Source organism: Girardinichthys multiradiatus, chromosome 21, assembly GCF_021462225.1.
Source record: "Girardinichthys multiradiatus isolate DD_20200921_A chromosome 21, DD_fGirMul_XY1, whole genome shotgun sequence".
Classification (NCBI taxonomy): domain Eukaryota; kingdom Metazoa; phylum Chordata; class Actinopteri; order Cyprinodontiformes; family Goodeidae; genus Girardinichthys; species Girardinichthys multiradiatus.
In genome coordinates this window covers 4017979-4045290 of record NC_061813.1, presented here as the reverse complement: position 1 = coordinate 4045290, position 27312 = coordinate 4017979, and the positions used below count along the sequence as shown (strand labels likewise).

General features: G+C 39.5%; 1 protein-coding gene across 1 annotated transcript in view; it reads left to right on the top strand.

Moving 5' to 3' along the window:
• The first annotated feature begins 12387 nt into the window (after positions 1-12387).
• The window catches only part of LOC124858110 (tissue factor-like), a 32295-nt gene continuing 17370 nt past the window's right edge, over positions 12388-27312 (top strand). Inside the window, exons 1-3 of the mRNA XM_047349918.1 lie at positions 12388-12605; positions 13233-13353; positions 17421-17614. Coding sequence (XP_047205874.1) covers positions 12554-12605; positions 13233-13353; positions 17421-17614 — 367 coding nt within the window. The 5' untranslated portion in view covers positions 12388-12553. The remainder of the gene's footprint in view (positions 12606-13232; positions 13354-17420; positions 17615-27312) is intronic.

Sequence of the window (27312 nt, the reverse complement as noted above, 5' to 3'; positions counted from 1 at the left end):
TGCCCAGGAATTTACACAATGGATCTTGGGTGTGTTGGTATGCACACTGTAGAGATAAGCAACAGAGGTGGGACTTTTTCTTGTTAGAACATGAAAGTCTCTTAGTTTATCCACAGGGTCAATCATAAGAATGTTTGTATCGCAGCATAGCACCCATATACCCTGCTTCCTGATACACATTAAAAGGAGAATTATAGTCTAAGCTAAGAAGATCTCATAATCTCGTTTTAATTGTAAATAGTACAAAGCTAAAGAAACTACAGCCATAGACAAGGTAAAAAAGAAGGTACGTCTTTTGTCTGGTTTTACCATGTAAATAATGTTTGAAAGTTGAAGACAAAATAATACATGAGATGGGTAAATCTCTAAAAAACAGACCAAAGTCCCAACAAAGACTTGGCACAAGAGCTGAGAAATGCATCGTCATTCAGGAAAATGTTATCTAGAATCACTTTGTTGTTGACTAATTGTTATTGCAAAAATATTCCTACTTCTTAAATTGGCTTATGTTTATTGTTACAAACAGGGGGTTTAACACTGTTGCCTACAGGTTCCAATCCGTGGGCTCTTTCTGATTGGAGTTTGCAGGTTGACCCCATAAAACCAGTCCCCCCACCCCCTTGCAAACATGCAAGGACAACTTGGTAAAGACAATGAATTTCCATTCAATGTTACAACAAACTGTTTTATAGAGATATGGGATAAACCATCACAAAGGTAGTCCATTGACATTGAATTTGGCCCTCCTGAGTTAATTAGAATTAAACTTTAACTGCAGTTAAAACTGCAGTCTCTATGTCTCCACCAACTTTGCTGTCCTGGACATCCATATTTCTGTCTATTTGTCTTTGCAATATAGTTCTGGATCAAACTGATTTTCTGTCAGGTCTGAACTTTGACTAGACCATTCCATTGTACCTCTGACTGTATTTTAAGGTACTTTAACAAGTTTTCTCATGGATTGTCCTTATTTACCTCCATGTATCTTCCCATCAAATCTGACCAGCATTCTTGACCCTGCTAAAGAAAAGCATTCTACTAGCATGATGTTGCCACCACCATGTATTACAGGGTCATTTTGTACAAGTGATGTACAGGGTGCCACTACACATAGTCTAGTAGGTCAAAAAGTTTAATTTTGGTATCCTTTGACCAGAGCACCTTTATTCACGTTTTCCTTGTCCTCTACATGACTTGTGACCAACTGCAAACGAAACCAAAACATCTGCAAACCATAGTTGAACCTGAAAGCCAACTGTGTCATGATCCCAGGGTGTTATTTATTATTGTAGAATCATTTATTATTGTCATTATGAGCTTTCAGGTGCAAAGAGGATCAGGCGGCGGTCGAAGGCGAGACATTAATGACCCAGTCCCCGGACCCTTAGCGGTATACACGTAGCAGGGTATTTAAAAAAACGAATATCTCCCCTACATAATTTTTTTAAATTATATCGTACACATGTGAGGTTTTTCAGAAAAGTTTTCATCCATACCAACCCGCAGAAATACACCGAGTGTACACTGCAGATGTATAGGGAGCAGTGTACTGCAAAAATTAAACCTATGTCAGCCAATCAGAATCCTTCAAAACAATTACGACTTCCTGTTAGGTTTAGAACATGGCGCCACAAGGTTCCTTTATATGGACAGAAAAATAAGTTAAACTTCTTTTAAACACAGTCTTACAATATAAAGCTGATAAAACACAAGATAGTGTTAATTGAGGATCGTTCATTATTCATTTTTATTCCACTGTACTATCAACAATAGTCACACATTTAACATCAGAGCTGCAATATTTATCTTGAGTTTTTATAAATCTCCACTTTGGCCAGGGTTTTCAGAATTATTCGTTTTTAGTGATGTAAAACGGAGTTTATGTGTGGATAAAAGGCCAAACAGCATAAAAAGTTATTCGTTTTCCCAAATATCCGCCAACGTGTGGACACGGCCTGAAACTGGCTCTAAGGACGCGGAATCTTACCTTGCTGGGAGGGAAGAAGCCTGACTTTTTGCGGGAGGTTGACAGATATCAACCAAAAATCAGGCTCACCTCTAGGCACAGCATGGTCTTCGGAACCCAGCTCCTTGAGGAAGGTTGGACTGGAGAAATGCAGAAGCGGGTTGGGGTGTGTTTACTTGATGACCCCCTAGCTCAGTGGTCCCGTGTTGGGGTTTGCCATGTCTGTACATGTCAGGGCCAAGTGTCTGTTGGGAACGTCTGGTGGAGACCCCTAACAAATGGGCCGTAGGTCAAGTGAACAGAGTTAAACTTAAAATTAACTGAGGTGAATCAACACAATGATGATGTTAGTACCTGTTATTGCCACCTCTCAGTAAATGTCATGTAGTGAGACTATTCTATTTATGTCCACATTGTTTTCCTTACTTGGTAATGTAAAGTGAGCACATTTATCAAAGCTGTCTGATAAGCTTGTTACAACCCAGCAGGGTTAATATCTGGCCGTTAGCAGCAGGACCACTGACCAGCATAGCAAAGAAGGCTTATATTGCTGCTTGTAAAGACTCTTACAATTGATTTAAACAGATGCAGATGAATTAAAAAGCCCATAAAATGATCTTTGTGTGATCCAATACTTTGAACACCACAAATCAGAATTTAAGTCAATCTGGATTTGGTATGATTTCCATCTACTGAAAAACCTTTATTGAGCAAACTCTGAGCTGACAAGTGTCTTCCTCTCGTCTTCCACCACAAGGAAAAACTAGTTCAACCACGAGCACTTCTAAAAGGCTGAGCTGACCTATTTGGAATAAAAACATTTGTTTACACACTACCTTGCCAAAAGTATTTGTCTGTCTATTGATGAACTTCAATAATATCCCTTGCCTAATCAATAAGGTCCAATGTGTTAATGGACCTCATGTGATTTTAAGTTTGCTCGAACTAAATATCCATCTGGGAAAAAAATGTAAGGATCATTTACAGCATTAAATGCTTGCACTGGGCCTCCTGTGTGTCAGCGCTCTGGTGTTACGTGTTTTACACAAGAGGATGTTCACCCTTTCGCCTGGATTGATGAATCAGAGCTGTTGGTAGGGATCTAGTTTCCAATCAGTACAAAAATCCCAACAGTCTCTTCTTTGTGCATTGGAATCATCTTCTCCAAAGGAAGGGCATTACAGTGAAAATGCACAGACTTTATAGAATTGGACTCGTTTAGTTTCCAGGTGTGCTTTGATTTTAGATTTTTCAGTGCTGCTACAGTTCTTTGTGTTCCTGTGTGCATGGATCTTTACAAAATGGTGGCCTGTTCAAGATGTACCCGTCTCCTACTGCTAAAGTTCTTTATATTTATTCACAGTATATGTTACAGTAATCCAACCTGATGCATAGGTCTGTAAATGGTTTCCATGCTCATGGTGGCATGCAGTCTTGCAGAGGATAGATCAGCATAGACATCCTAACAAATGGGCCACCAAACAGGAAGTGATGGGGGACGCCCAGTCTTGCATGCTTTTGTCTTAAAGGCATTTCCCCCACCCTCAATAATCAAGAAGAACATTTCCTTTTCCACAGAACTATAAACAATTATTAGAAATGGAGCTTCTGTAGCTCTAACAATAGTGTTATCAGTTATGGGTGTTGACAGTTCAGCAGCAACTTAAATATGTGTAATGGTGTTATTTTCTGGATATATGTTTTTTTAGAGCAAAATTTGACAGTTATGTCTAATGACTTAATCTTTAATCTTCACACAGTAGGCAACATTAATAAAAGAAATTTCAACTTTGTTTTTACTCTGACTGTTTTAATGTCCTTGAAATCTTCATGACAAATCAGTGATTTATTTCCAAATACCAAAACATCATAGCACCAACACAGAACCAAAAACCTGCAATTAAACTGGAAACCTGGAGAAGAGAATCAGAAACCCTACAACACACACACTCACTTCACATCCTGGAATGGAATAGGAAGGAAAATTCCAAATAGGAGGTCAGGAAATGGCAAGGTGCCATTCAGATGTTACCTTCCACCTCAAAATGAACTGAAAATAAAAAGACAAATGACAGAAATTAAATTCAATTCAATTCAGTTTATTTATATAGCGCCAATTCACAACACATGTCGTCTCAAGGCACTTCACAAAAGTCAGATACATACAGTCCAATTAATCCTAATCATTGAACAGTGCAGTCAGAAATGCAGAATAACAGGACAACTTTCCAATTTAATCTCATTCATTTTATTTATATTTAAAATGTGAATTTGCCATGGTGCTGTACAAGCTAGTTATATACATAACCACACATTTAGAGTACAGTGTTATACTAAACGCTCAAACAGGAAGTCCACATGAATCAAAAAATATAAGAAAAATAAAAAGGTAAAAGACAAACAGACACCATAAAAATCTCATGCTATTAAGGAGTAAAGGGTAGTTTTAAGATGAGATTTAAAAGTTGTCACTGTGGGAGCCTGTTTGACATAAGTGAGCAGCTCATCCACAGTTTGGGTGGCAGCACTGAGAAAGCTTGGCCACCTATGGGTTTTAGGAAAAACAAGTACAAACTGATCAGCCGACCTTAGTGCCCTAGATGGGGTATACTGTACAACCCTAGGAGATAATGTAAAGAAAAGCCATCCAAGAACATGAAAACAGCAAGTATGATTTTAAAATTAATCCTAAAAAGCAACTGCATTTAGGACAAAGTGAGGTGTGTCAGGGACATGTGGCTATTAATAGCATTCATTACAGTGTAGTACAGTACAGTAACCCAACAGATTGTTGATAAAAGCATGAACCGCATACTCCAAATTTTAAACATTTACTTTATGAATGACTGGTAAAGTGCCCATTAGCTGCACATCATTTGAGTCAATTTAATCTTACTGTGAAAAGTAGCATGTTGTTGATTTTAGGTAAAACTATCACCTGAAATATGGCAAATACCTCCACATATTCTACATTAAGTAGGCCACAGTTTTCTCTTGTCATTCATGACAAGAACCATAAATTGTGAGGAGGCTGATTAAAACCCAGTTAATATGTACTCATGCGTTATGTGGAAGAACTTATTTTTTCAACCGAGGTTCAAGCTGGATTTGTAAGAAAATGTCAGGGTCACTTGTTCCAAACCATCTGCTGTAAGGAGTGGCAACCAGAATGAGTCTGTCCTGCTACCGTATGGTTCATATGGTGATCACTGGTAGCCTACTCACAGAACAAAACTGTGAGTTAAAAATCTGAACTTCTTATCAGTGAAGGACATTCAGCTCTTTCTGAATCCAAATCTGTTCTTAAGAGGTCTCCTGTATGTAATAACAATAATAACCTGACTGATACTCTGATTTGGACATGGTTTGATTCACATGCAGACTAGAGATTGGTGGGAAAATAACTTAATTTGTAAGCAGCTGGCATGTGGAGCATACTCATTACGTTATCACTACAAGATGATATATGTGTGGTTTTCTCACTTAACTGTTCCTTCTGAAACCTGGGACATCTGTATGTCCCCCATGTTAGGCTGTAGCTCCATCCTTCAGGTCATACTGTCTACCAGGCCTCCTCTGTGTATGGTTCTCGTCATTCCCAGTTCTGACAGGCTGTTTGAATGTTCTGATAAACACGTCTGCACTCCTGATTTCACCCCTAGGCCAGTCAAGTTCCTCTTCTGGTCATGTCATCTCCTTACAAATTGAATCGTTACCATTCCTGTTACTGGTCTGCATGTGTAACTAATTATGTGCATTCCTTCTTTTTTTGGCGCTGATGTACTGTGAAAAATATTACTGCTACCAACAACAACAATAATAATAACAATGATGGTGATACAAGGAGAGCATTCATTTTCCATGAAAGCTCTGTGTATTCCATCAGGCAGCAGTGTACAATAGAATGGATGACATCAACAGCACAGTATTATTTCAACCACCAATTTTCATATTACATATCTTTTCTTGAACACTATATTTTTCCTTTATTTATTACAAGTGAAATTCTAGCTGTTTTATTTTTCCTACACTCTTATTTTTTCATATTTATTACCACCCAAATATATTTAAAACATGTTTTTTTCCCTCAAAAACATGTTATTTTTCTAATTACTGTCCTTTTATTTCTTAAGCAATGATACATTTTACCTTCTTATATACTAATATATCCCTGTTGTAGTTTTTTACTCAACAGATTTCCCTGAGCCCATTTATTTCTTTCTTTTTTACATTTCTTTATTGTTGTGTTGTCTATTCCATCTCTACGTGCAGCTGTTAATGTATATACAAAGGGGCGGGACTGATTGGAACAGCGTCACCACCTCAACTTCTCTCATGTTGGCTGAGGTCAAGCATCTAGGACAGGGATCACCAATTTAAATAGGAGGAGCTCCACTTCCTCCCTCATCCAAACACTTTGGGGTCCAAACATTTTAAATCAAGATACAAAAATAATTTATTTCAGATTTATTTAACATTTAATTAACATTAGAGGTTTTTTATTAACTACTGATCAATTATTCAAATGCCCATGAAATCATATGCTGAACAGAAAAGAGCAATCCAGTTTAAGTACCAATATTAAACACACTTTGAATGGTACAGTTGAGCTCGGTTAGTGCAACTTGGTATAATTCTGCTCTCCTTGTTGTGCTTGTGGCTGGCATGGCAATTTGCTTAACCTTTTCCTTAAGTTGTTGTCAATTCAATTCAATTCAGTTTTATTTATATAGCGCCAATTCACAACACATGTTGTCTCAAGGCACTTCACAACAGTCAGGTACGTACATTCCAATTAATCCTAACAATTGAACAGTGCAGTCGGAGTTAGCTTTTTATTCAAATTGGATACAAAGTTTTTCTATCTAAGGAAACCCAGCAGATTGCATCCAGTCAGTGACTTGCAGCATTCCCTCCTCCCGGATGAGCATGTAGAGACAGTGGACAGTCACTGGCGTTGACTTTGCAGCAATCCCTCATACTGAGCATGCATGTAGCGACAGCGGAGAGGAAAAACTCCCTTTCAACAGGAAGAAACCTCCAGCAGAACCAGGCTCAGTGTGAGCGGCCATCTGCCACGACCGACTGGGGGTTTGAGAGAACAGAGCAGAGACACAAAAAGAACACAGAAGCACTGATCCAGAAGTACTTTCTATGGGAAGGAAAAGCAAATGTTAATGGATGTAGCTCCTTTAGTCGTTTCACCTAGAAAGAAAGAACAGATAAACTCTGAGCCAGTTTTCAAGGTTGGAGTCTGAAAGAGAGCACATAGAGTTAGTTACAGTAAAAGCTCAGTCAATTTCTATGTCTAGGAGAGAGAAAGGGTTAAACACTAAAAGACAGGGCTATGTGGATCATCGGTAGAGGGTGAGCATTAAGTTGTTGCCAGCAGAAGCTCGGACGATTCCCCTCTCCAGAAAGGTGTCACAGGCAGATACAGATCCAGGCCAGGTGTAGCTTCTAGGAAGAGAAAAGAGAGAACAAGGTTAAAAGCTGAAATAACAGCAAACAATGCAAAATTGGAGAGTAGTGTGAGAATGTAGCGAAGAGGGTGAAAGTGGTCGTTATGTCCTCCAGCAGCCTAAGCCTATAGCAGCATAACTATATCATTCTTTTCCTTCTTAAAGTGTTTCTTCCACAGCTTCCATGCACTTTTTGATAATTTTCCAGTCAGTGAAAGGCTTTTTGTGTTTTCCCAAAATCCACTGTACTTACATTGAACACTTGTATGCTCACTGTTGTGCTGTAAGAGACCGTACGTTTCTGTTCATTCATCTTTAAATGTGTGATTTTCAAAGTCCACTTTATGTATTTTTGATGAAGCCATCTTCTTTTACTCACTAATCTGTGCACCACCAAGTCATTGTACTGTCAGCAAGTGTGAGCTCCCAGTAACTTAGCCATGTTGAAGAACCCACATTGCTTCTTCTTTGTCGTTTTCTGGCAGTTGGCGTACAACGATGTGGTGCATTACTGCCACCAGCAGGCTTGGAGTGTGGGCCAGAATGTCACTGACCTACATGCTGTCCATTGCGCCTGTTCAAAAGTCAGACGTGGCACCTGGCAGTATAGTAGATGAGAAAATGCTTTGCGGTTAGGGTAGCAGCAGTAGTCCTGATTGACACAGCTGACTTGCATCATGTGCAGCCTGGGGCCAGATGTTTCACAGGGCTATACCATATTAACATGATATGAGCAAGTGAACTTAGACAAGGTCGGACAACATGCAGTAATATATAAATGTTTAAAATCAGGTTGGGTCTGGGTTGGAAGGCACATGGGTCTGGTCCGTGACCTCTGCTCTAGGAAGTAGCAGCTGAGTCTCATTATGGCTGCCTGGTTCTGAAAAGGAGCTAGCAGAAACGGCTAACTTCTCTCATGTTGTCAGGAGTGTTGTGGATATGGTGGTAGATAGCGCTGTTAGTTGGGATAGTTTACTGTTATCTGTTGACTAACTAAGAAAATACTTCAATTTGCTGAAGTACTGAGAGGAAGTAACGTTTACGGACCCGCTTTCAAAATAAAAGCATGACTCAATGATGATCTCACAATATAACCAGAGGAAACGTATTTTAAGAACATCAACGTTAAATTAGCATCTTTAAACATTTACAATGATGCTTCCTGAATAATATTTAGGTATACATATAAAATCCAGAGGTGTAACTTTGAATTTCCACATCAGATATGAAAGACGTGACATTTAGAGATGATGTAGTTTCATTCTACAAAGCTCCAATTTTATTTTAATGGTGTTATGAATACAGTAAAATATTAGGAGATATTGCCATATTAGTGTTGCTTTAATTCTGAAATTATATAGGCATACATAGATTTGCCATGATTGGGGTTTTTATTTTTTAATTAAATTCCACATCAGATGTGGATGAATCTTATTGACTGGCATCTATGGGATGTTAAACTTTTAATCTGTACAGAAATTACCCTGTGATACTGGACAATTTTCTTTAAATAATATTATTAATATAGTGGTTGCCCTGCGATGGACTGGCAACCTGTACAGGGTTGTACCCAGCTTTTCACCTGTAGACCTCTGGAGATAGGCACCAGCACCCGTGACCCTGTATGGAACAAGCTGGTATAGAAAAAGGATGAATAAATTGATTAACTTGGTGACTCATAGTTAATATCCTCTTTAAGGGATTTTATTGTGAAATTCTGCAACATATATGAGTAATACGAGTAACGTGTGAATTGTTTACTCTTAACTGGGACAAAAATCATCCTGTAATAAAAGTTTTATTAAAAACATGCTGATTATTAGGCTTTAATTTAGAAATCCCATATGAAATATAAATACAACACAATGACATTTATATAAACTGAAATTCAAAATGACACCTCTGGAATATTCTAATATAACCTATATTTACACTATAATCATTGGCTTAAAAGAAAGCTGTTTGCCAGAGACCAATTCATGTTAAGGTTAGGAGGTAACCAACTATGACACAAAAAATGTACATATCTGCTGTCAGAATCTGAAGCCATATTTCTCAGCATACCTGCAATATTTTATTCAGAGGTGTAATACCTGTAGGGTACTCAGATTTGCAAACATGAGTTTCAGTTGTACATTGAAGTATAGTATATAGATTTTTTGTTTTTCCACTGACTTTCTCTACATGTAGGCCTACTCTGATTGATGCAAGCCCTATTTTGGCCTTTACTTTCCCAGGGGGCCAGGGCTGTAATCTTTGAATAATTTTATAAATAAACATCTTTATGAGGCTTTAGTTTACAAATAAAACATGAACTAGAAACCTGCAAGCAGCTTTGAAGGCCCTCGCACCCCTCAGCACAACTCGGGCTGTTGAGCGACCGCAGGAGCCTGGCATCACCTCATACACGCCACATACGATGACACCGCATCACTTCAACACGTCGCCAGTAGGTGGCACTTTGAGCAACATGTCATATGATCTTCGGTCATGCAGAGTTTCGGTCTGGCAAAAAGCATTCCAAATTTTGAGTAAATCGGACCTTCCAGAAGGACGCTGCAGTCGCTTGTTTGTTTGTGGGCGGGGCTAAAACAACATCATCAATTGACTGTGTCAAAATGTCCATCATTAAATCACGATCATGTATACTACATTTCAAATTGATCCGAGGATATATGAGGGAGATAGAGCACTTGAAGTGACCTAGGGGGCTCTTGATCCAAATTCCAATGTAATGTAATAGAGCTGTTTATGGGCTGCCAAAGATCAAGAATTATCAGTTTGGAGTGAATCGGACCATGCATGTGTAATTTAGAGGCAAACGTATGGCAGTGGCGTGACATCAGAATTCGCCACGCCATCATGGCCACACTCTCCAGCTAAAGCAGTCAGTACTGGCGACTGTCTAAGACCATCATGTTATCTGTTACTTGGGACAGTTTCACATTAATTATGTGAAGAAAATCAAAAATTGACTCTCTAAAGGAAAATGGGACACTTGCTGTTCTCAGGGGGCGGGGCTTCGATGATGTCAGCATATGACCAGTGAAAATTGTCCAGGCCTAGAGGCAGATCAATCCCAAAAGGTTTCATGTGTCTGTGACTTTCCTTGTAGGAGCTATATCCATTTAGTGTTTTTTTGCGAGAAGTCATATTTTGAGGCGTGGCCACGCCCACACGCTTTCATGTATCAAAAAGCTTTTGATAGCTTTTGATCCCCAATCCCTTAAGAGTATACTGAGTGATTTTCAAGTCTCTAAGTCAAAAGCTGTAGGAGGACTTCGCTCAGATATGCGGGTTAGAAACGGCCACAACAGGGTCAAACTGGCAACTTCAATCCAAGATGGGCGACTTCCTGTGGGGTTTGGACCAATGCTCCAAGATACTTTTTTGTAGGTCCGGCCACGTTACATATGTGTACTAAATTTCAGAATCCTCGGTCATAGCATGGCTTGGGGCTGATTTTTTGAAATTATCTAGGGCGCGCTGTGTACGAATTAGGCCACGCCCACCAAATATGTCATCAGATCTCTGTTGGGGACTGGACAAGGATCAATCACATTGAATTTGGTGCAGATCAGATGATCTATGTGGAAACTAGAACCAAACGTATGGCCATGGCGTGACGTCTGACTTCACGGCGCCGCCACGGCCACGCCCTTTTATGAAAAGTTACTGTGCTTCAAACGAAGTTAGACCCACTAGTTATCTGTGTTCGGACACACTTTCAAGTTGATTGGGTCAAGAGGGTCAGAGAGGCACCTTTCCATGTGAAAAAAGTGACTTCCGGTTCTGAGGGGGCGTGGCTTTGATGATGTCAGCATATGACCCCATAGGATTGTCGGGAACCCAAATGTCCTCCTTCATGCCAACTTTGGTGTGATTTGGAATTTTTTTGGGAAAGTTATTGCAATTTTTCACTTTGAGCGCGAACGCCAAGTTCGCACCCTAAACATGGCCGAAAACTCAAGATTTTGATAACTTTTAATCCCCCATGCCGTAATTGCATATTGACCAAATATGAAGCCGATAGTTCAAAATCCCTAGGAGGAGTTTGTTAAAGTTCGAGGTGAGTAAAAGTGACAAATGGCCAAAAATTGGCCTTTGACCCAAAATGGCCGACTTCCTGTGCATTTTAGGGCATACCCCCAAGATACTTTTTTTCTTGGTTTGAGGAGCTCTATGTGTGTGCCAAATTTCAGATCTGTACGACTTACGGTTCGGCCTATCTCACGTTTGGGTTTGGCCACGCCCAGTGACCGCGACATTAAAGAACAAAAATTTCACGCGGGGGACAATTTTGGGTAAAATTATACGCGTTTTCGTCCATGGCAAAGCCCCCAAATTGCCCCCCCAAAAGTCCCCGGAACAATAATAAGAATGCTTGCAATTACAATAGGCCCTTGCAGTTTTCTTGCTATACGACAGGCCCTTGCAGTTTTCTTGCTCGGGCCTAAATATAAATAAAACATATAAACTTTATAGAATCTGAACTATTAATCAGGACATAAATTATTCGTGGATGACAGTTTACTTATTATTAATATGGTGATTAATATTGTTCATATTTACCAAGCTCTGAATATAATTCAGGAAGTATCATTGTAAATGTTTGAAGAAGCTAATTTAATGTTGAAGTTCTCAAAATATGTTTCCTGGTTAGATTCTGAAAACAGTCCAGCATTCAGTCATGCTTTTATTTTGAAAGCAGGTCCGTAAACGTGACTTCCTCAAAAAAAAAAAATATCTATCTATCTATCTATATATATATATATATATATATATATATATATATATATATATATATATATATATATATATATTTGGTTGCATTTAATGGCACAGAAATGTATATTTCTAGCTGCTTTTTGGCACAGTAATTATTTTATAGTCATTTCTTTATTTATTTCTGTAGATATTCTTTATTATGGCAGGATTGGTCCTCTATAAAAACGTAATAGACGGACGGCCCTTATTTGGTCCAGCTCCGCGCTGTTTTAGCGATAAAAACGCTGCTTTTATGTTGAACTGAACTCAGTCAGATGGAACCAGACGGGCGGAATCATTGGATGACAGATTGACAAGCTGGACTGGAGTTTTACTTCCATGAAGCTTACCTGACAGAATGAAGCTGCCAACTATTTTCATGGTCCTCCTCTCCACGTACCGCGGCTCCGGTGAGTTCAGTCTGAAAGATTTTTCAGATCTCTGTTCTCGGGTTATCTTTGTTCTGTGTGTGCAGAGTGACAGCATATAAATCCGAAAGAAAAAGTAGATTCTTAGGTTTGATTAGATTGAATGAAAAATTTAGCCACTATAACAGACCAGATCTGTCTTTCGCTACTGTTCCACTCGTAGGCCGATTTGCTCAATCTGGATTTCCACAGTAAAGGTTTCCGCATATTATCAGTTTATGCACTTTAAAGGCTTATTTAAATTGCTGAATGAAGAATATACCGAGAAATATTTAGATCATCATTTAGCAAAGTATGCCTTACTTCATACATGTGTTTTAAGCTAGGACCTTTGCTAAGGTTGATCGCATTAATAACGTTGTTTGATGTAAAAAAAAAAAAAAACTAATAATATTTAAAGTTTAACATTCAGTCCCATCTCCAGGAAAACCTGTATTCCTTTTACAACAAATGTGCCTGCATAAGGAGAGAATAGATGGCTGTGGCTGTGAGCTAATTGGCTGATTTGTAGTTTATTGATGTGCTTCAGTTGTACACAACAAAACCATGTTTGCCTATTCTTTATTGAAATGTCTGACTTTTTACATGTAAAAACTGTGAAACTAACAGGATCTGCAGGCTCATATCCCCGTGCTCATAATGTCACTTGGACCTCCACCAACTTCAAAACTCTCCTGAGCTGGGAGCCCAACCCATCAACTGATTACTCATACACTGTGGAGTTTTCTGTGTAAGTATCAGAATGGGTCTGCACTTTCATCATGCATTGTGTACTCTGATGGTGGAGTTAACTAAATAAATGATCCCCATACAAATATGCTCCATAACGTGAATGTGAAATAAAAATTAACAGAAAACAGAAGGTTCCACAGCTATGTGGTGTTCTTTGGGCACTCCTGTTTTAGTGTATTTAGGACGAGAGACAACATACTTCTACAACTGTTACTTATGGTAAATGGCCTGCACTTGTACAGGTCCTTCTCAAAATATTAGCATATTGTGATAAAGTTCATTATTTTCCATAATGTAATGATGAAAATTTAACATTCATATATTTTAGATTCACTAACTGAAATATTTCAGGTCTTTTCTTGTCTTAATACGGATGATTTTGTCATACAGCTCATGAAAACCCAAAATTCCTATCTCACAAAATTAGCATATTTCATCCGACCAATAAAAGAAAAGTGTTTTTAATACAAAAAATGTCAACCTTCAAATAATCATGTACAGTTATGCACTCAATACTTGGTCGGGAATCCTTTTGCAGAAATGACTGCTTCAATGCGGCGTGGCATGGAGGCAATCAGCCCGTGGCACTACTGAGGTCTACTACTCAAGTCACTACTGTGGCACTACTGAGGCCCAGGATGCTTCGATAGCGGCCTTTAGCTCATCCAGAGTGTTGGGTCTTGAGTCTCTCAACGTTCTCTTCACAATATCCCACAGATTCTCTATGGGGTTCAGGTCAGGAGAGTTGGCAGGCCAATTGAGCACAGTGATACCATGGTCAGTAAACCATTTACCAGTGGTTTTGACACTGTGAGCAGGTGCCAGGTCGTGCTGAAAAATGAAATCTTCATCTCCATAAAGCTTTTCAGCAGATGGAAGCATGAAGTGCTCCAAAATCTCCTGAAAGCTAGCTGCATTGACCCTGCCCTTGATAAAACACAGTGGACCAACACCAGCAGCTGACCATCACCCCAGACCATCACTGATTGTGGGTACTTGACACTGGACTTCTGGCATTTTGGCATTTCCTTCTCCCCAGTCTTCCTCCAGACTCTGGCACCTTGATTTCCGAATGACATGCAGAATTTGCTTTCATCCGAAAAAAGTACTTTGGACCACTGAGCAACAGTCCAGTGCTGCTTCTCTGTAGCCCAGGTCAGGCGCTTCTGCCGCTGTTTCTGGTTCAAAAGTGGCTTGACCTGGGGAATGCGGCACCTGTAGCCCATTTCCTGCACACGCCTGTGCACGGTGGCTCTGGATGTTTCTACTCCAGACTCAGTCCACTGCTTCCTCAGGTCCCCCAAGGTCTGGAATCGGCCCTTCTCCACAATCTTCCTCAGGGTCCGGTCACCTCTTCTCATTGTGCAGCGTTTTCTGCCACACTTTTTACTTCCCACAGACTTCCCACTGAGGTGCCTTGATACAGCACTCTGGGAACAGCCTATTCGTTCAGAAATTTCTTTCTGTGTCTTACCCTCTTGCTTGAGGGTGTCAATAGTGGCCTTCTGGACAACAGTCAGGTCGGCAGTCTTACCCATGATTGGGGTTTTGAGTGATGAACCAGGCTGGGAGTTTTAAAGGCCTCAGGAATCTTTTGCAGGTGTTTAGAGTTAATTCGTTGATTCAGATGATTAGGTTCATAGTTCGTTTAGAGACCCTTTTAATGATATGCTAATTTTGTGAGATAGGAATTTAGGGTTTTCATGTATGCCAAAATCATCCGTATTAAGACAATAAAAGACCTGAAATATTTCAGTTAGTGTGCAATAAATCTAAAATATATGAATGTTAAATTTTCATCATGACATTATGGAAAATAATGAACTTTATCACAATATGCTAATATTTTGAGAAGGACCTGTATAGCACTACAATTAGTCATTCACCTATTCATGCACACATTCAGATACTGACAGTGGTAGGCTAAATTGTAGCCACAGCTGTCCTGGGCCAGACTGACAGTGGGGCTGCTGCCATACAATTAGCACTCCCAAATCTTCATCAGCAGGCAAGGTGGGTGAAGTGTCTTGCCCAAGGACACAACGACTGAGACAGGATAAGCCCCTATCTGTAGGATCTCTGCTCCTCCCCTTCTGGTTGGTTCTGGCAGCTCATTGTCTGCAACTGCAATGCATTCTTCTAATGAGCTCATGGGCTTCTTAAGGTAGCTGCTGATACAGACCTTTGCTGGAACATAACCTCAGTTATGTGGACTCCTGTCTGTCTGCCTATCCGTCTGCCTGCCTGTCTGCCTGTCGACCTGCCTATCTGCCTACCTGCCTGCCAACATCTGGTAATACTCCCTCCTAAGGACTGCACTGTAAATATTCTCATCACCAGTTCTCTCTCTCTCTCTCCTTGGATTCCTGGGTTTACCTCCTCCTCCTCTGGCGTCTGGACAACTCCAACTCAAGATTCCTTAAACAAAGTCTACAGTAGAAATAAACCTCATTTACTGTCTTATCCTGTGTGCTGAGTCTGTTTCATCATCTGGTCTTGTTCTAATTCGACTATCTAAGCAATTCATGATACTATCACCCGAACCACTATAATTTGGCACAGGCAGATATGATCTCTTCAGATCCTCATAAATGTGTGTATGTACATTAGTATGAAGAGGAACAGTTTTACAAAAATGTAAAAAGTTATATAACTCTTCTTACATTTATATAACTCTATAATAACTATAATGATAACTGTAATGATTATGATAACTATATTACTGCTGGTTATCCCAGCAGTATCTGAAACTTTGAGTTTAACTTTCACATACTGCTGTGATAATCAATAAAAGAAGCATGCTGATACGATGTTTTCTTTTTTATCTCAACGGATTTATATAATTAGTCAGGTTTAATTATGGTAACAATAGTAACCTTTCCCACTACTATTCCACCATCATTTATTGAAGTAGTGCTAAACTTGTCATTGATTAATAAAAGAATCAGAATTGTTGATTTGCATTGATGGAGGCAAGTTGAAGCAGCGTGTATTTACAGAAACCAGTGAGATAAACACCAATACATCAAGTGGGGGGGGGGCTGTTGCAAACTGGGGTTGTGAGCGAGTAACTGAAGTGACCAGCCATGCCCCCCAAACACAGCATGCTTTTGGCGTGACCTGCTGTGCTCAAGAAAAGAATTGGCAAGGACATACCATCTGTACTGATGTGACGAAACCAAGGTGAACTAGGAGCGGGTAAGAGATGTGATTGAGCCAATCCAACAAAATAAAATAAAAAAATAAGACACTAATGCACCAGTTAGTTAACCTACAAAAAAAATAAATTTATCAGTTCAAAAGTATTCTGACCCACGGAACACGGGATGCCCGATTATTGGTCTAGCCCTGATTACTACTGATACTGATACTACTACTGATATTGATACTTCTACTAAAACTACTACTGATACTGATCCTACTACTGATGCTACTATTGAGATTGATACTACTACAGATATTGCTTCTAATACTGATACAGAGACTACTACTAAGACTGATACCATTACTGATACTACTACTGATAATAATAAGACTACTCATATTGAAACTACTGCTGATAGGGTTAAGCATATTCTTCAGGAAGCAAAGATCCAAATTGGGCAAATAAAGCATGTTGTGCTGGTGACCTCGTGTAGGGGGCCCGACCTACAAAACCAAAAAGGGTCCCATCATACAAAACCCAATAAATTATATGTTTTATCCTTTATTTCTTGGATGTTCTGGACAGAATAGATGTGTTTTAGTTCTATTTGGGGGTGTTTGTTTCATCACATAGTTTCAGGCTCAAACAGTAGTCTGCCTTGCATACCTCGGTAACTAAAAGGATCGGAAAATATTTTAGTTGAATAAATGTTTTGGAGTTTGAGGCATTGTTATGCAGGAATATAGGAGTTTAAAGATGTCCAATCAGAAGATGTAATGTGTTTAGTTTACCTGTGTGTGTGTGTGTGTGTGTGTGTGAAGTGGAGGGGGGAAATTCTGACAACATATAGTAAGACAAGAATGTGTGTGTGTCAGATCTGTCCTATACTTTGTATATTTATGTGTTTCTTGCTGTTGTAGGGCTGGAGGAAACAGACAGAGGAACCATTACTGCATCCGCTCCAATGCTACAGTGTGTGACCTGTCTGTCTCTCTGACTGAGCTGAACTCCTGCTACACAGCTGATGTCCTGTCAGAGCCAACACTGGGAACCGCATCTGATGACACTGAGTTCCCCCATACCACCTCACCCAGATTTTGTCCTTGCCAAGATAGTAGGTTCCTCATATTTGCTACATAAGCATAATGTGGTAGAACATCACAGCATAGCCACATAAACATCTTCAGTGTTATATTAAATGTCCTTTAGTGCTCTAATGCATTAAATAGAGACAAATACATAGCTGTTGTCCTGTATTGCTACCAGTGGTAAATACAGGGGTTGGACAATGAAACTGAAACACCTGGTTTTAGACCACAGTAATTTATTAGTATGGTGTAGGGCCTCCTTTTGCGGCCAATACAGCGTCAGTCCGTCTTGGGAATGACATATACAAGTCCTGCACAGTGGTCAGAGGGATTTTAAGCCATTCTTCTTGCAGGATAGTGGCCAGGTCACTACGTGATACTGGTGGAGGAAAACGTTTCCTGACTCGCTCCTCCAAAACACCCCAAAGTGGCTCAATAATATTTAGATCTGGTGACTGTGCAGGCCATGGGAGATGTTCAACTTCACATTCATGTTCATCAATCCAATCTTTCACCAGTCTTGCTGTGTGTATTGGTGCATTGTCATCCTGATACACAGCACCGCCTTCAGGGTAAAGAGTTTGTACCATTGGATGCACATGGTCCTCAAGAATGGTTCGGTAGTCCTTGGCAGTGACGTGCCCATCTAGCACAAGTATTGGGCCAAGGGAATGCCATGATATGGCAGCCCAAACCATCACTGATCCACCCCCATGCTTCACTCTGGGCATGCAACAGTCTGTGTGGTACGCTTCTTTGGGGCTTCTCCACACCGTAACTCTCCCAGATGTGGGGAAAACAGTAAAGGTGGACTCATCAGAGAACAATACATGTTTCACATTGTCCACAGCCTGCGATTTGCACCATTGAAACCGACGTTTGGCATTGGCATGAGTGACCAAAGGTTTGGCTATAGTAGCCCGGCCGTGTATATTGACCCTGTGGAGCTCCCGACAGACAGTTCTGGTGGAAACAGGAGAGTTGAGGTGCACATTTAATTCTGCCGTGATTTGGGCAGCCGTGGTTTTATGTTTTTTGGATACAATCCGGGTTAGCACCCGAACATCCCTTTCAGACATCTTCCTCTTGCGTCCACAGTTAATCCTGTTGGATGTGGTTCGTCCTTCTTGGTGGTATGCTGACATTACCCTGGATACCGTGGCTCTTGATACATCACAAAGACTTGCTGTCTTGGTCACAGATGCGCCAGCAAGACGTGCACCAACAATTTGTCCTCTTGAACTCTGGTATGTCACCCATAACGTTGTGTGCATTTCAATATTTTGAGCGAAACTGTGCTCTTACCCTGCTAATTGAACCTTCACACTCTGCTCTTACTGGTGCAATGTGCAATCAATGAAGACTGGCTACCAGGCTGGTCCAATTTAGCCATGAAACCTCCCACACTAAAATGACAGGTGTTTCAGTTTCATTGTCCAACCCCTGTACTACAGGTTTTTCAATTTGCAACCAGAACATTCCCAGATCCGAAGACAGTTAAATGCAACATCTGTTTCCCAGTAGCAGAAGCTGATGCTGTTGCAGAACTGTCATACCTTCTAGAACATGGCGAACTTAAAACTCCTCTCTCATGTTTTCAATCTTGGCAGAGGTAATTAAGATTAAAAAAGGAAATATTCTTGTGGTGTTTTTTCCCATATAGGAAAACTCCTCTGCAACTTTTTGTGGAGTCTGTCTGAAAGAACCCATGGAGACAGGAGCACCTGAATACATGTTCTATCCAGTTATTCAGTACAGTCTTTAATCAGACATACTCCCTTTCTGATCACAGTTTTATGCTGTTTAATCTGCTTAATTCAGCCTATTTACACAGGACTAAGTCTCATTAAAAACCACCTGGACACTTTACAAGAGGGCATGAGTTAAAGCAAGTTTATGTAGTTAGATAAAATATGATTTCAAATGCATATCTGCAGCTTAATGTAAGACAATCTTTTCATAAATAAACAGTGAGCAGGTATCGGCATAAGGCAATTAATAACTTATTTTGTTATAAATTTTAAGGTAAGGTAAGTTTATTAATATTGCGCTTTTCAGTAACGAGACACTCAAAGCGCTGTACATACAATTACAATACAATCACAAAGAAAATAAACACAGATACAAACACAGAAAAACAAATCAAATGATACTACAATCCTTCTAAGAAATCTAAAAATCTATGAATCCTTCTGAGAAATCTAAAAATCTCTGGCCAAAATTACAATGATACAGAAAACATTAATAATCCTTTGGGTTTTACTGGTAAGAGTTGGTTCTAAACCAATCTTTCTAAAGAGGTAATTATATCATTAAGTCCTCTATGTAGGGGAAAGCATCTTGTGCTAAGAGAGAATGATCCTTGGGTTCGCTGGTATAAATGCAGTTGTAGTCCAATAATAAGTCATTTGCATCCATTGAAATTTAACTAAGAAATCACTGAGTTCTAACTAAGGAAGCTGAGTCACTGGTGTAAAAACAGCTTTTGTTCAAATTTTTAAGAAACTAGTATTATTTTCCTTTCACTGGTAAATCTAAAAATCTATGAAAAGGAGAAGAAATGAAGAACTGAAAACCACATTTAGGTAAAAAAATAAGGAGCATGGGAAAGCAACACATATAAGAAAAGATTTTGCAGGGGCATGGTGGACTCGTGAGGGTGCCAATACTTAAGTATGATCATGTGTGCAAAGAATTAGACTGTCAACACTGACGAAGGTGCCATTGTCCTTGAAAATGAGATGGAAGTTTTATCAAACGGCCATACAGTTCAGTTCACAGATGAGGGGGGTTGTTGGGGCAGAGCGTCATGTTTACAGAACATCCAGGAGAAATGTTTTGATAAGAAGCCTGTGAAGGCCATATCAGGGCACCTGAATTAGACAAACAATAAATGCTTTGGTTCAGGCCTGCCTTCAAAGTCCTACTGGCATTCTCAATTTCAAATCCAAATAGCCAAATTTCTGGTACTTTCAGTAGATCTTGAGCAAACAACTTTCTCCAAGATTAAATCATATCACCTTTGAGTCCGGGAAACGCAGCCAGCTTGCGATTCTGTTCTCTTAACATATCAGTCTGAGTGCTGAGAGCTCTAAAGATCCCTTCAAACATCCCAGGCAGCTTTGGAGTGCTTTGAACAGCTGCCGATGTTTTACGAATCTTTCGATAAGCCAGGTAACCGCCAACTCCAAAAAGCAGAAATCCTGTTATCAGAAATCCAATTATGTACAAATCTTCCACGTCCTCTACTGCCATTGTTGTCAAGCACACAATCTTCCACTGCTGCCAGGAATCCATTGCATATCCGGAGAAGAACGTCCCATCTGGACAAGTGGGTTCCCCTTTACCCCGTCTTCCCGTCAAGAAAATTTGATCGTTTGCGTTGAGACCAGCTGACCAAATCCATAATGAACAAATTAAGAGGATATGCGAACAGAGGCTTTAAGAAAAACAGACAAAATGCTGAAGCAGGGCAAAAAATGGGGGAGGATCAAGGAGAGAGTGGAAAAGCGTCTGACCCCACCAAGAGCAGAAGAGAAAAAAAAAAATCTGTACATTAAAAAGGATGTACAGATTACTTAGGACAACATAAATTATAAAACAGTTTGTACATTGGAGAAAATATAATGATAAAAATGAGGAATGTGCAGAATGACAGAATAAAAGAGCAGTTGTACAAACACTACCAACAGTAGAAAACAGTATGGATAGCGGTGTAGGTTTATTGAAGTAAAATATTTCAAGAAGAAAATGTGAGATTCCTTATTTTTGTGGATGCTGTAGTCCAGGTAAGAGCTGTTTTATGAGACAAAACATGTTTATAATCCCCTCTTTTTAGAACTAAAGTGGACACATTTGTAATCTTTGAGATGAACTTACAGTACTCGTACTTGTCAGGTTCAAACAACCTAAAATACTTATAATCATCACAAATAGAAGACATCCTCATCTGTGACTGCTTCCTTCTCAGCTCCACCTTTGACCCTTGCCTGCAGACAAATTCATCACATCCTTACACACACATACATCATGAAAGGTTATAAAGATCAAATTGTAAAGTTAATAGAAAAGGAAAAAATATAAGATAAATCTATATACAATTATTCCAACATTTCCCCCTGTTTATCTTATATTTGCTCATATTGTCATATCACTTAAACAGCCACTTCTTTTGGATTTTTTAACTGTAAGATCATTTGCATGAGTACAAAGACAATTATACTCAGAGGCACTTACTGACATTTAAATCACAGAATCATATAGAGATGGATCTGGGTACAGGCAAGAAAAGTGGTCAGTCACATCCTCATCATCTTCATCATTCAGATGTTTAAGTAACGGATAGAGTTGGGTAACTCTGTCTGCCATAGGAGAAATAGCTGTGGTGATGAGACGGTTAAGAAGAGAACGAAGTCAAGGAATACAACAACATCCACACAATGTCAAAAATTGCAGCAAACACTGCAAGGGAAATTATTACTGATGATACTAAAATTTTATACTTCCCAAACACATCCAGCCAGGAGTTCCACATCGAGGTGCCTACTCCAGAATGCTCCTTCATTTTGCCATTTAGAGATCTCAAACCTTCTATGGCTTTAGTGAGGCTGCCATCAGCAGCAGTGCTGTGAGGTATGAATGTGCAGCATTTTTCTCCAAAAATTGCACAAACCCCTCCTTTTTCAGCTAACAACATGTCCAAAGCAATTCTGTTCTGGAATGCCATCAGGGAAGTTGAAGCCAATTGGTCATGGACAGCTTCAAACCCGCTTTGTGTCCAATTTCCTAGTTTTTGAACATTGTAGTGAATATAGTTGATCCTGTCTACGTTTTTGTTCATTGTACACCACCAACAGATACTTGTTTCAAATCTTGCAGCTACTTGATCAGTTAATTTATCTTCATCTATAGCATCTATGTACGTAGTCTCCCTCAGTCTGCCAAGCTACTGCTCTGCACTTTCTATTATGCCAGTCATGTGGGTTTACACTAGATCATCTACTACTTCATCTACTGACATAGGATATACTGAAACTGGTGACTAGAGCACAGAGTCCCGTTACTTTTTAAGGTAATCGATCAAACAACCTGTCGTCACCACACCACCACCAAATGACTCCTCTAGAGACTGGTTTAAAATACTTATTTACTTTTACAGTTGTAGTACACCATACTGCAGTGAGATTTCCCAATTTATTGCCTCTCTCTGTCATATTTATACATGTGTAGTTTCCAGTGGTGACTCGTTTATGGAATACTGATTTGTCCTTGTCTGCTCTAATTACAGGAAAAACAAAATCCCAGTGCTGACACGTTTCATTAAAATTAGTTTGATTCATCACTTCCATCACACAGGGTTATGGTATCACAGCTGGAATTACTTGTAATAAAAGCCTGGGACCCATACACACAACACAATCTCTTTTAGTCATTAGTTAAGTACCAATTATATCTGTTATAATCATGTCCTTTCCTTCCTCGTTTGGTCAAGTTAATGAGTGGGATCAGCACTACAGCTGTGGTATTAGATTTCACGCACACCTGAATGCCATAGGTATAACAAGTTTGTTTAGTACACATAGTTAGGTTATCTTGCCTTCCTTGGTTTAGCGCTACTTGTTTCATATGACTCATAGCAGGTGTTGTTAAATTCTGTTTTATCTTGACTGGTTCCCAGAGGTACCAGAAAAATAAGAAAATCAATATGATGAAAAATATAAATGCCCAGCAACAGAATGCATTGCTAATCCATCTAAGAGTCATTTTGGCTGAAATTTTGACTCCTCTAAGTGGTTCCAGTGTCTTAATTTTCTTCACTGACTTTCGGGTCTCTCCAGCCTCTAAATGTCTGGGTCCACCCTATTATCAGTCTGTAAATCACTTCCTCTGGCGGAGCTTTCAACCAAAATGACCTTTTTACAATGTGTAAGGTGAATCCAGGTTGATCGCTCAGCTTTTTGTACTGCTGTAGGAGTGGTTAGTAATACCTGATATGGGCCCTCCCACTTAGGTGAATACCAATGTTTCTTCTTTACACTCCTTATTAACACCCAGTCTCCTGGTTCCACTAGTTGGTTTTCCTGCTGGGAAATAGAACATTCCTCATTAGTTTGATTTTGTTTCTGTTGCTTTTCTAACATACTCTTCATATAATTAGCTAGGTTGGCTTCTTCATCTAACTATTACTGGTTTTATTCCTTCACGTGCATCATGTTTCAAAGGGTATTGTTTTACACTGGGCCTGTATTCTGTTTTTGCTCTGATTTGGACAGGTAACGGTCCTTTTACTAAGCCTACGTTAGTAGGGTCTTTTAACCATAACTTATCAGGGACTTCACTCAAGAACTGTTCCTCCTGTTCAGTAAGGTATATTTCTCATTGTTGCTTTGTATGCAAATGTATCCCTTCCTGCACTGTCACTGTCCAGAATAATGGCTTCCTAGTTAATCCTGTGGATGCACTGATTTCTGTATTCATTTTTGTTGCAAACCAGTCTGTGGCATCTTTTCCCCTCTGCACTATTCTTCCCATGTCCTGCCACTTGAGTTTTTTATCCTTGAATAAAGATATGTGTGGAGATGTCCACATTTTGCAGAGCTTCTTAGTGTCTTCCGCTAACACTACTTCCCATGTCCTGCTACTTGAGTTTTTTATCCTTGAATAAAGATGTGTGGAGATGTCCACATTTTGCAGAGCTTCTTAGTGTCTTCCGCTAACACTACTTCAGCAACTGACGTACTGTTCCCATCTGCATAAACATAAGTTACCATAACGTTTGTAGGGGTTACTTTAGTTAATGCTTCTCCATAAGTTTTATCTGGTCCAGGAGTATTTTTATGCCACATGGTAATATGTAGATCATCTGGTGTCATCTGATCTTGTAGTCTTCCTTCTGTTAATAAAGTTGTCCCTATGTCTAGGGGTGGCTTGTTCGGAACATTAGAATAGATAGCTGACATGACTGTCCATTGGGATCTCTTATCCAAACTGGTTCATACTCACAGACTTGTGTCAATTTCCCACTAGCTGACCTTACTGTTATTTGCTGATCACTAAGTCTGGAATTTGGGATTGTTTCTCTACAGGTGGTCCTGCATGCTCCGGTATCACAAAGAAAAGTAATTGATTTTCCATTAAACAGTAAGGTAACTTCAGGTTTATTGCTATCTAGGGAGAGAAGGTCCTAGAAATTTAGGAGGACATCCTGCCCCTGTGTTTTTGGTTTTTTGTTTTCATCGGTGTCTGAGGTACTAGGAACAATTTCACTTGTCCTAGTCATGCTGAATTATTATTTCTCCTTTCAGGACAGTCTCTGATCAGATGTCCTTCTTTCCCACAACACCAACACCCTGAGGTGTATTGTCTAGTTTCCTCTGCCTACTCCTCCTCTCTGACCCCTGCGAGTTTGTCCTCTGCCTCTAAATCCTCCTCTTCCTCTGTTGTTCTGATAATAAATCTGTTCTTCTTCTTGCTGAAAAAAGGTGCTGGCTATCTTTTTCTGTTTTTTATCCTTCATTACTTTTTCTGCATGGAGGGCATGATTAACATAGTCTTCTAGATTTGCTGTGAGGAACCCTATAAAATGTCTCCTTACCCAGGTATTAATTGCATCCCTGGAACCAGCATGTAGCGCATTTTTTAACTGCTGTCGATAAGCTCCTTGCTCGTTTTCATCTTCTTGTAGACCACTGTGTATTTTAAACACTTTTGTCAGTCTAATCCTATATTCTTCAAAAAGGCTCTTCCTCTTTTTGTTTCACTCTAGCTATTTCTGCGTAGTCAGCTCTGCGTCTGTATCTAACTGTAAGCCTATTGATTAATCCCCTCACTCTGTTTGTTCTGCTGTTAAAAAGAGTAAAATATTTTCTAAGGTTACACAGAAAAAATGTGTCATGCCATGAACCTCCGTGACAAGCTGTATCAACAGCCTCCAGCATCTCAAACAATAATGAAAAAAAATAAACACAAATAAAACATACATGAGGTACAGCCATGGTGGGGATGGATTTATTCACCAAAGGGACTCATTTTAGCCCATCCAATCCTGTCAAACCTCATCAGATCTTTGGTACAAAACAAAAACTTTCCACCTACTCTTTTTACTCACTTTCCTTTGTCCTGCTGTTCTACTTTGCAAGACCATCAAAAATTACTACTTAGCACTCTGACCTTTTCTGCTTTCCACAAAAACGTCCATTCTTATCTCCTGCATCACATCTCTCTCTTTTTAGTTACTTTTAACCTCATAACCTTCTTTGTCCATTTTTCTTCAATTATGTGTACTTTTAATGTACTTTTAATTATTGCATCCTATAGATTAACTAATTTTTTAGAGTTTAAACGACCATCATAATGATATGTGGTTATCCATTTATCTAAATATTTTAATTTTAATATTTTAATTTGATCCTTCTATAAATTTTTCAATCTTTGCATTATAATTCATTTTTTAGTTTATTTTTACTCGCCCCTTTTTCCATTTTGTTTTAATTTGGTCCAGTATATAAATACCTAGGGTATTCTAAATGTTGGATTATTCTGCTCAGTAGGGTGACAGAAAAATCTCCTTTTGTGGTAATTCTCACTTCAACTCTTTCGAGTGGAGAATTCTTGCTTTTGCATCCACAAAAGTTAGTCACTTACAATCCTACTGCTTTGGTATGAGGCAAACCTAGCGGTTTAAGTCCTTCATTCATTTCTCACATGCACACATTTTTTAAATGTGGAATTTTCTTTGTATTTTTGTTTAAATACCGTATTTTCCGCACTATAAGGCGCACCGGATTATAAGGCGCACCTTCAATGAATGGCCTATTTTAGAACTTTTTTCAAATATAGGGCGCACCGGATTATAAGGCGCATAGAATAGAAGCTACTGCAGTCAAACGTTTGACTGGGGTTGCGTTATGCATCCACTAGATGGAGCTGTGCTAAAGAGAATGTCAACAAAACAGTCAGATAAGTTATTACTTCGGCGACACCCCTGACTACGGTAGCCGTAATGCTGCAAGCGGTGCGGCTTTGTAGTTTACCAGTCGTACTGAAACATTTTGACAGAGCGCCGTGTACAACCAGTATGGATCAACCAATTAACCAATTGATCCATATATAAGGCGCTCCGGATGACAAGGCACATTGTCATTTTTTGAAAAAATTAAAGGTTTTTAAGTGCGCCTTATAGTACGGAAAATACGGTACTTAAACGCATCCTTGAAACACGGAATTTTCAGTATTACTTCTTAATACTTAGAGGACTCCGCCGTCCTTGAAACACGGAATTTTTAGTATTACTTCTTAATACTTCGAGGACTCCGCCGTCCCCTTTTTTAAACATGACTTTTTAGTATTATTTCTTAATACTTAGAGGACTCCGCCGTCCTTGAAACACGGAATTTTTAGTATTACTTCTTAATACTTCGAGGACTCCGCCGTCCCCTTTTTTAAACACGGAATTTTTTAGTATTACTTCTTAATACTTCGAGGACTCGCTGTCCTTCTTTTACCTGTTAGGGCCTAGGATTCACAGGGTTTTATTGCACGCAATGACCCCCAGTCATTTGTCACACTTTTTTAATCCAAACTCAACTCACCACTTTGTCTTCTCCTCTCTCTCGGAGTTCCGTCAGCCGTCAGACCCCAGCGGGCGGGCCGAGATCCAGTCCCGGAAAGGATCTGTGAGTCTCCCTGATGAAGACTGCCGTGCGCACGGTCTTTACTGGAGACC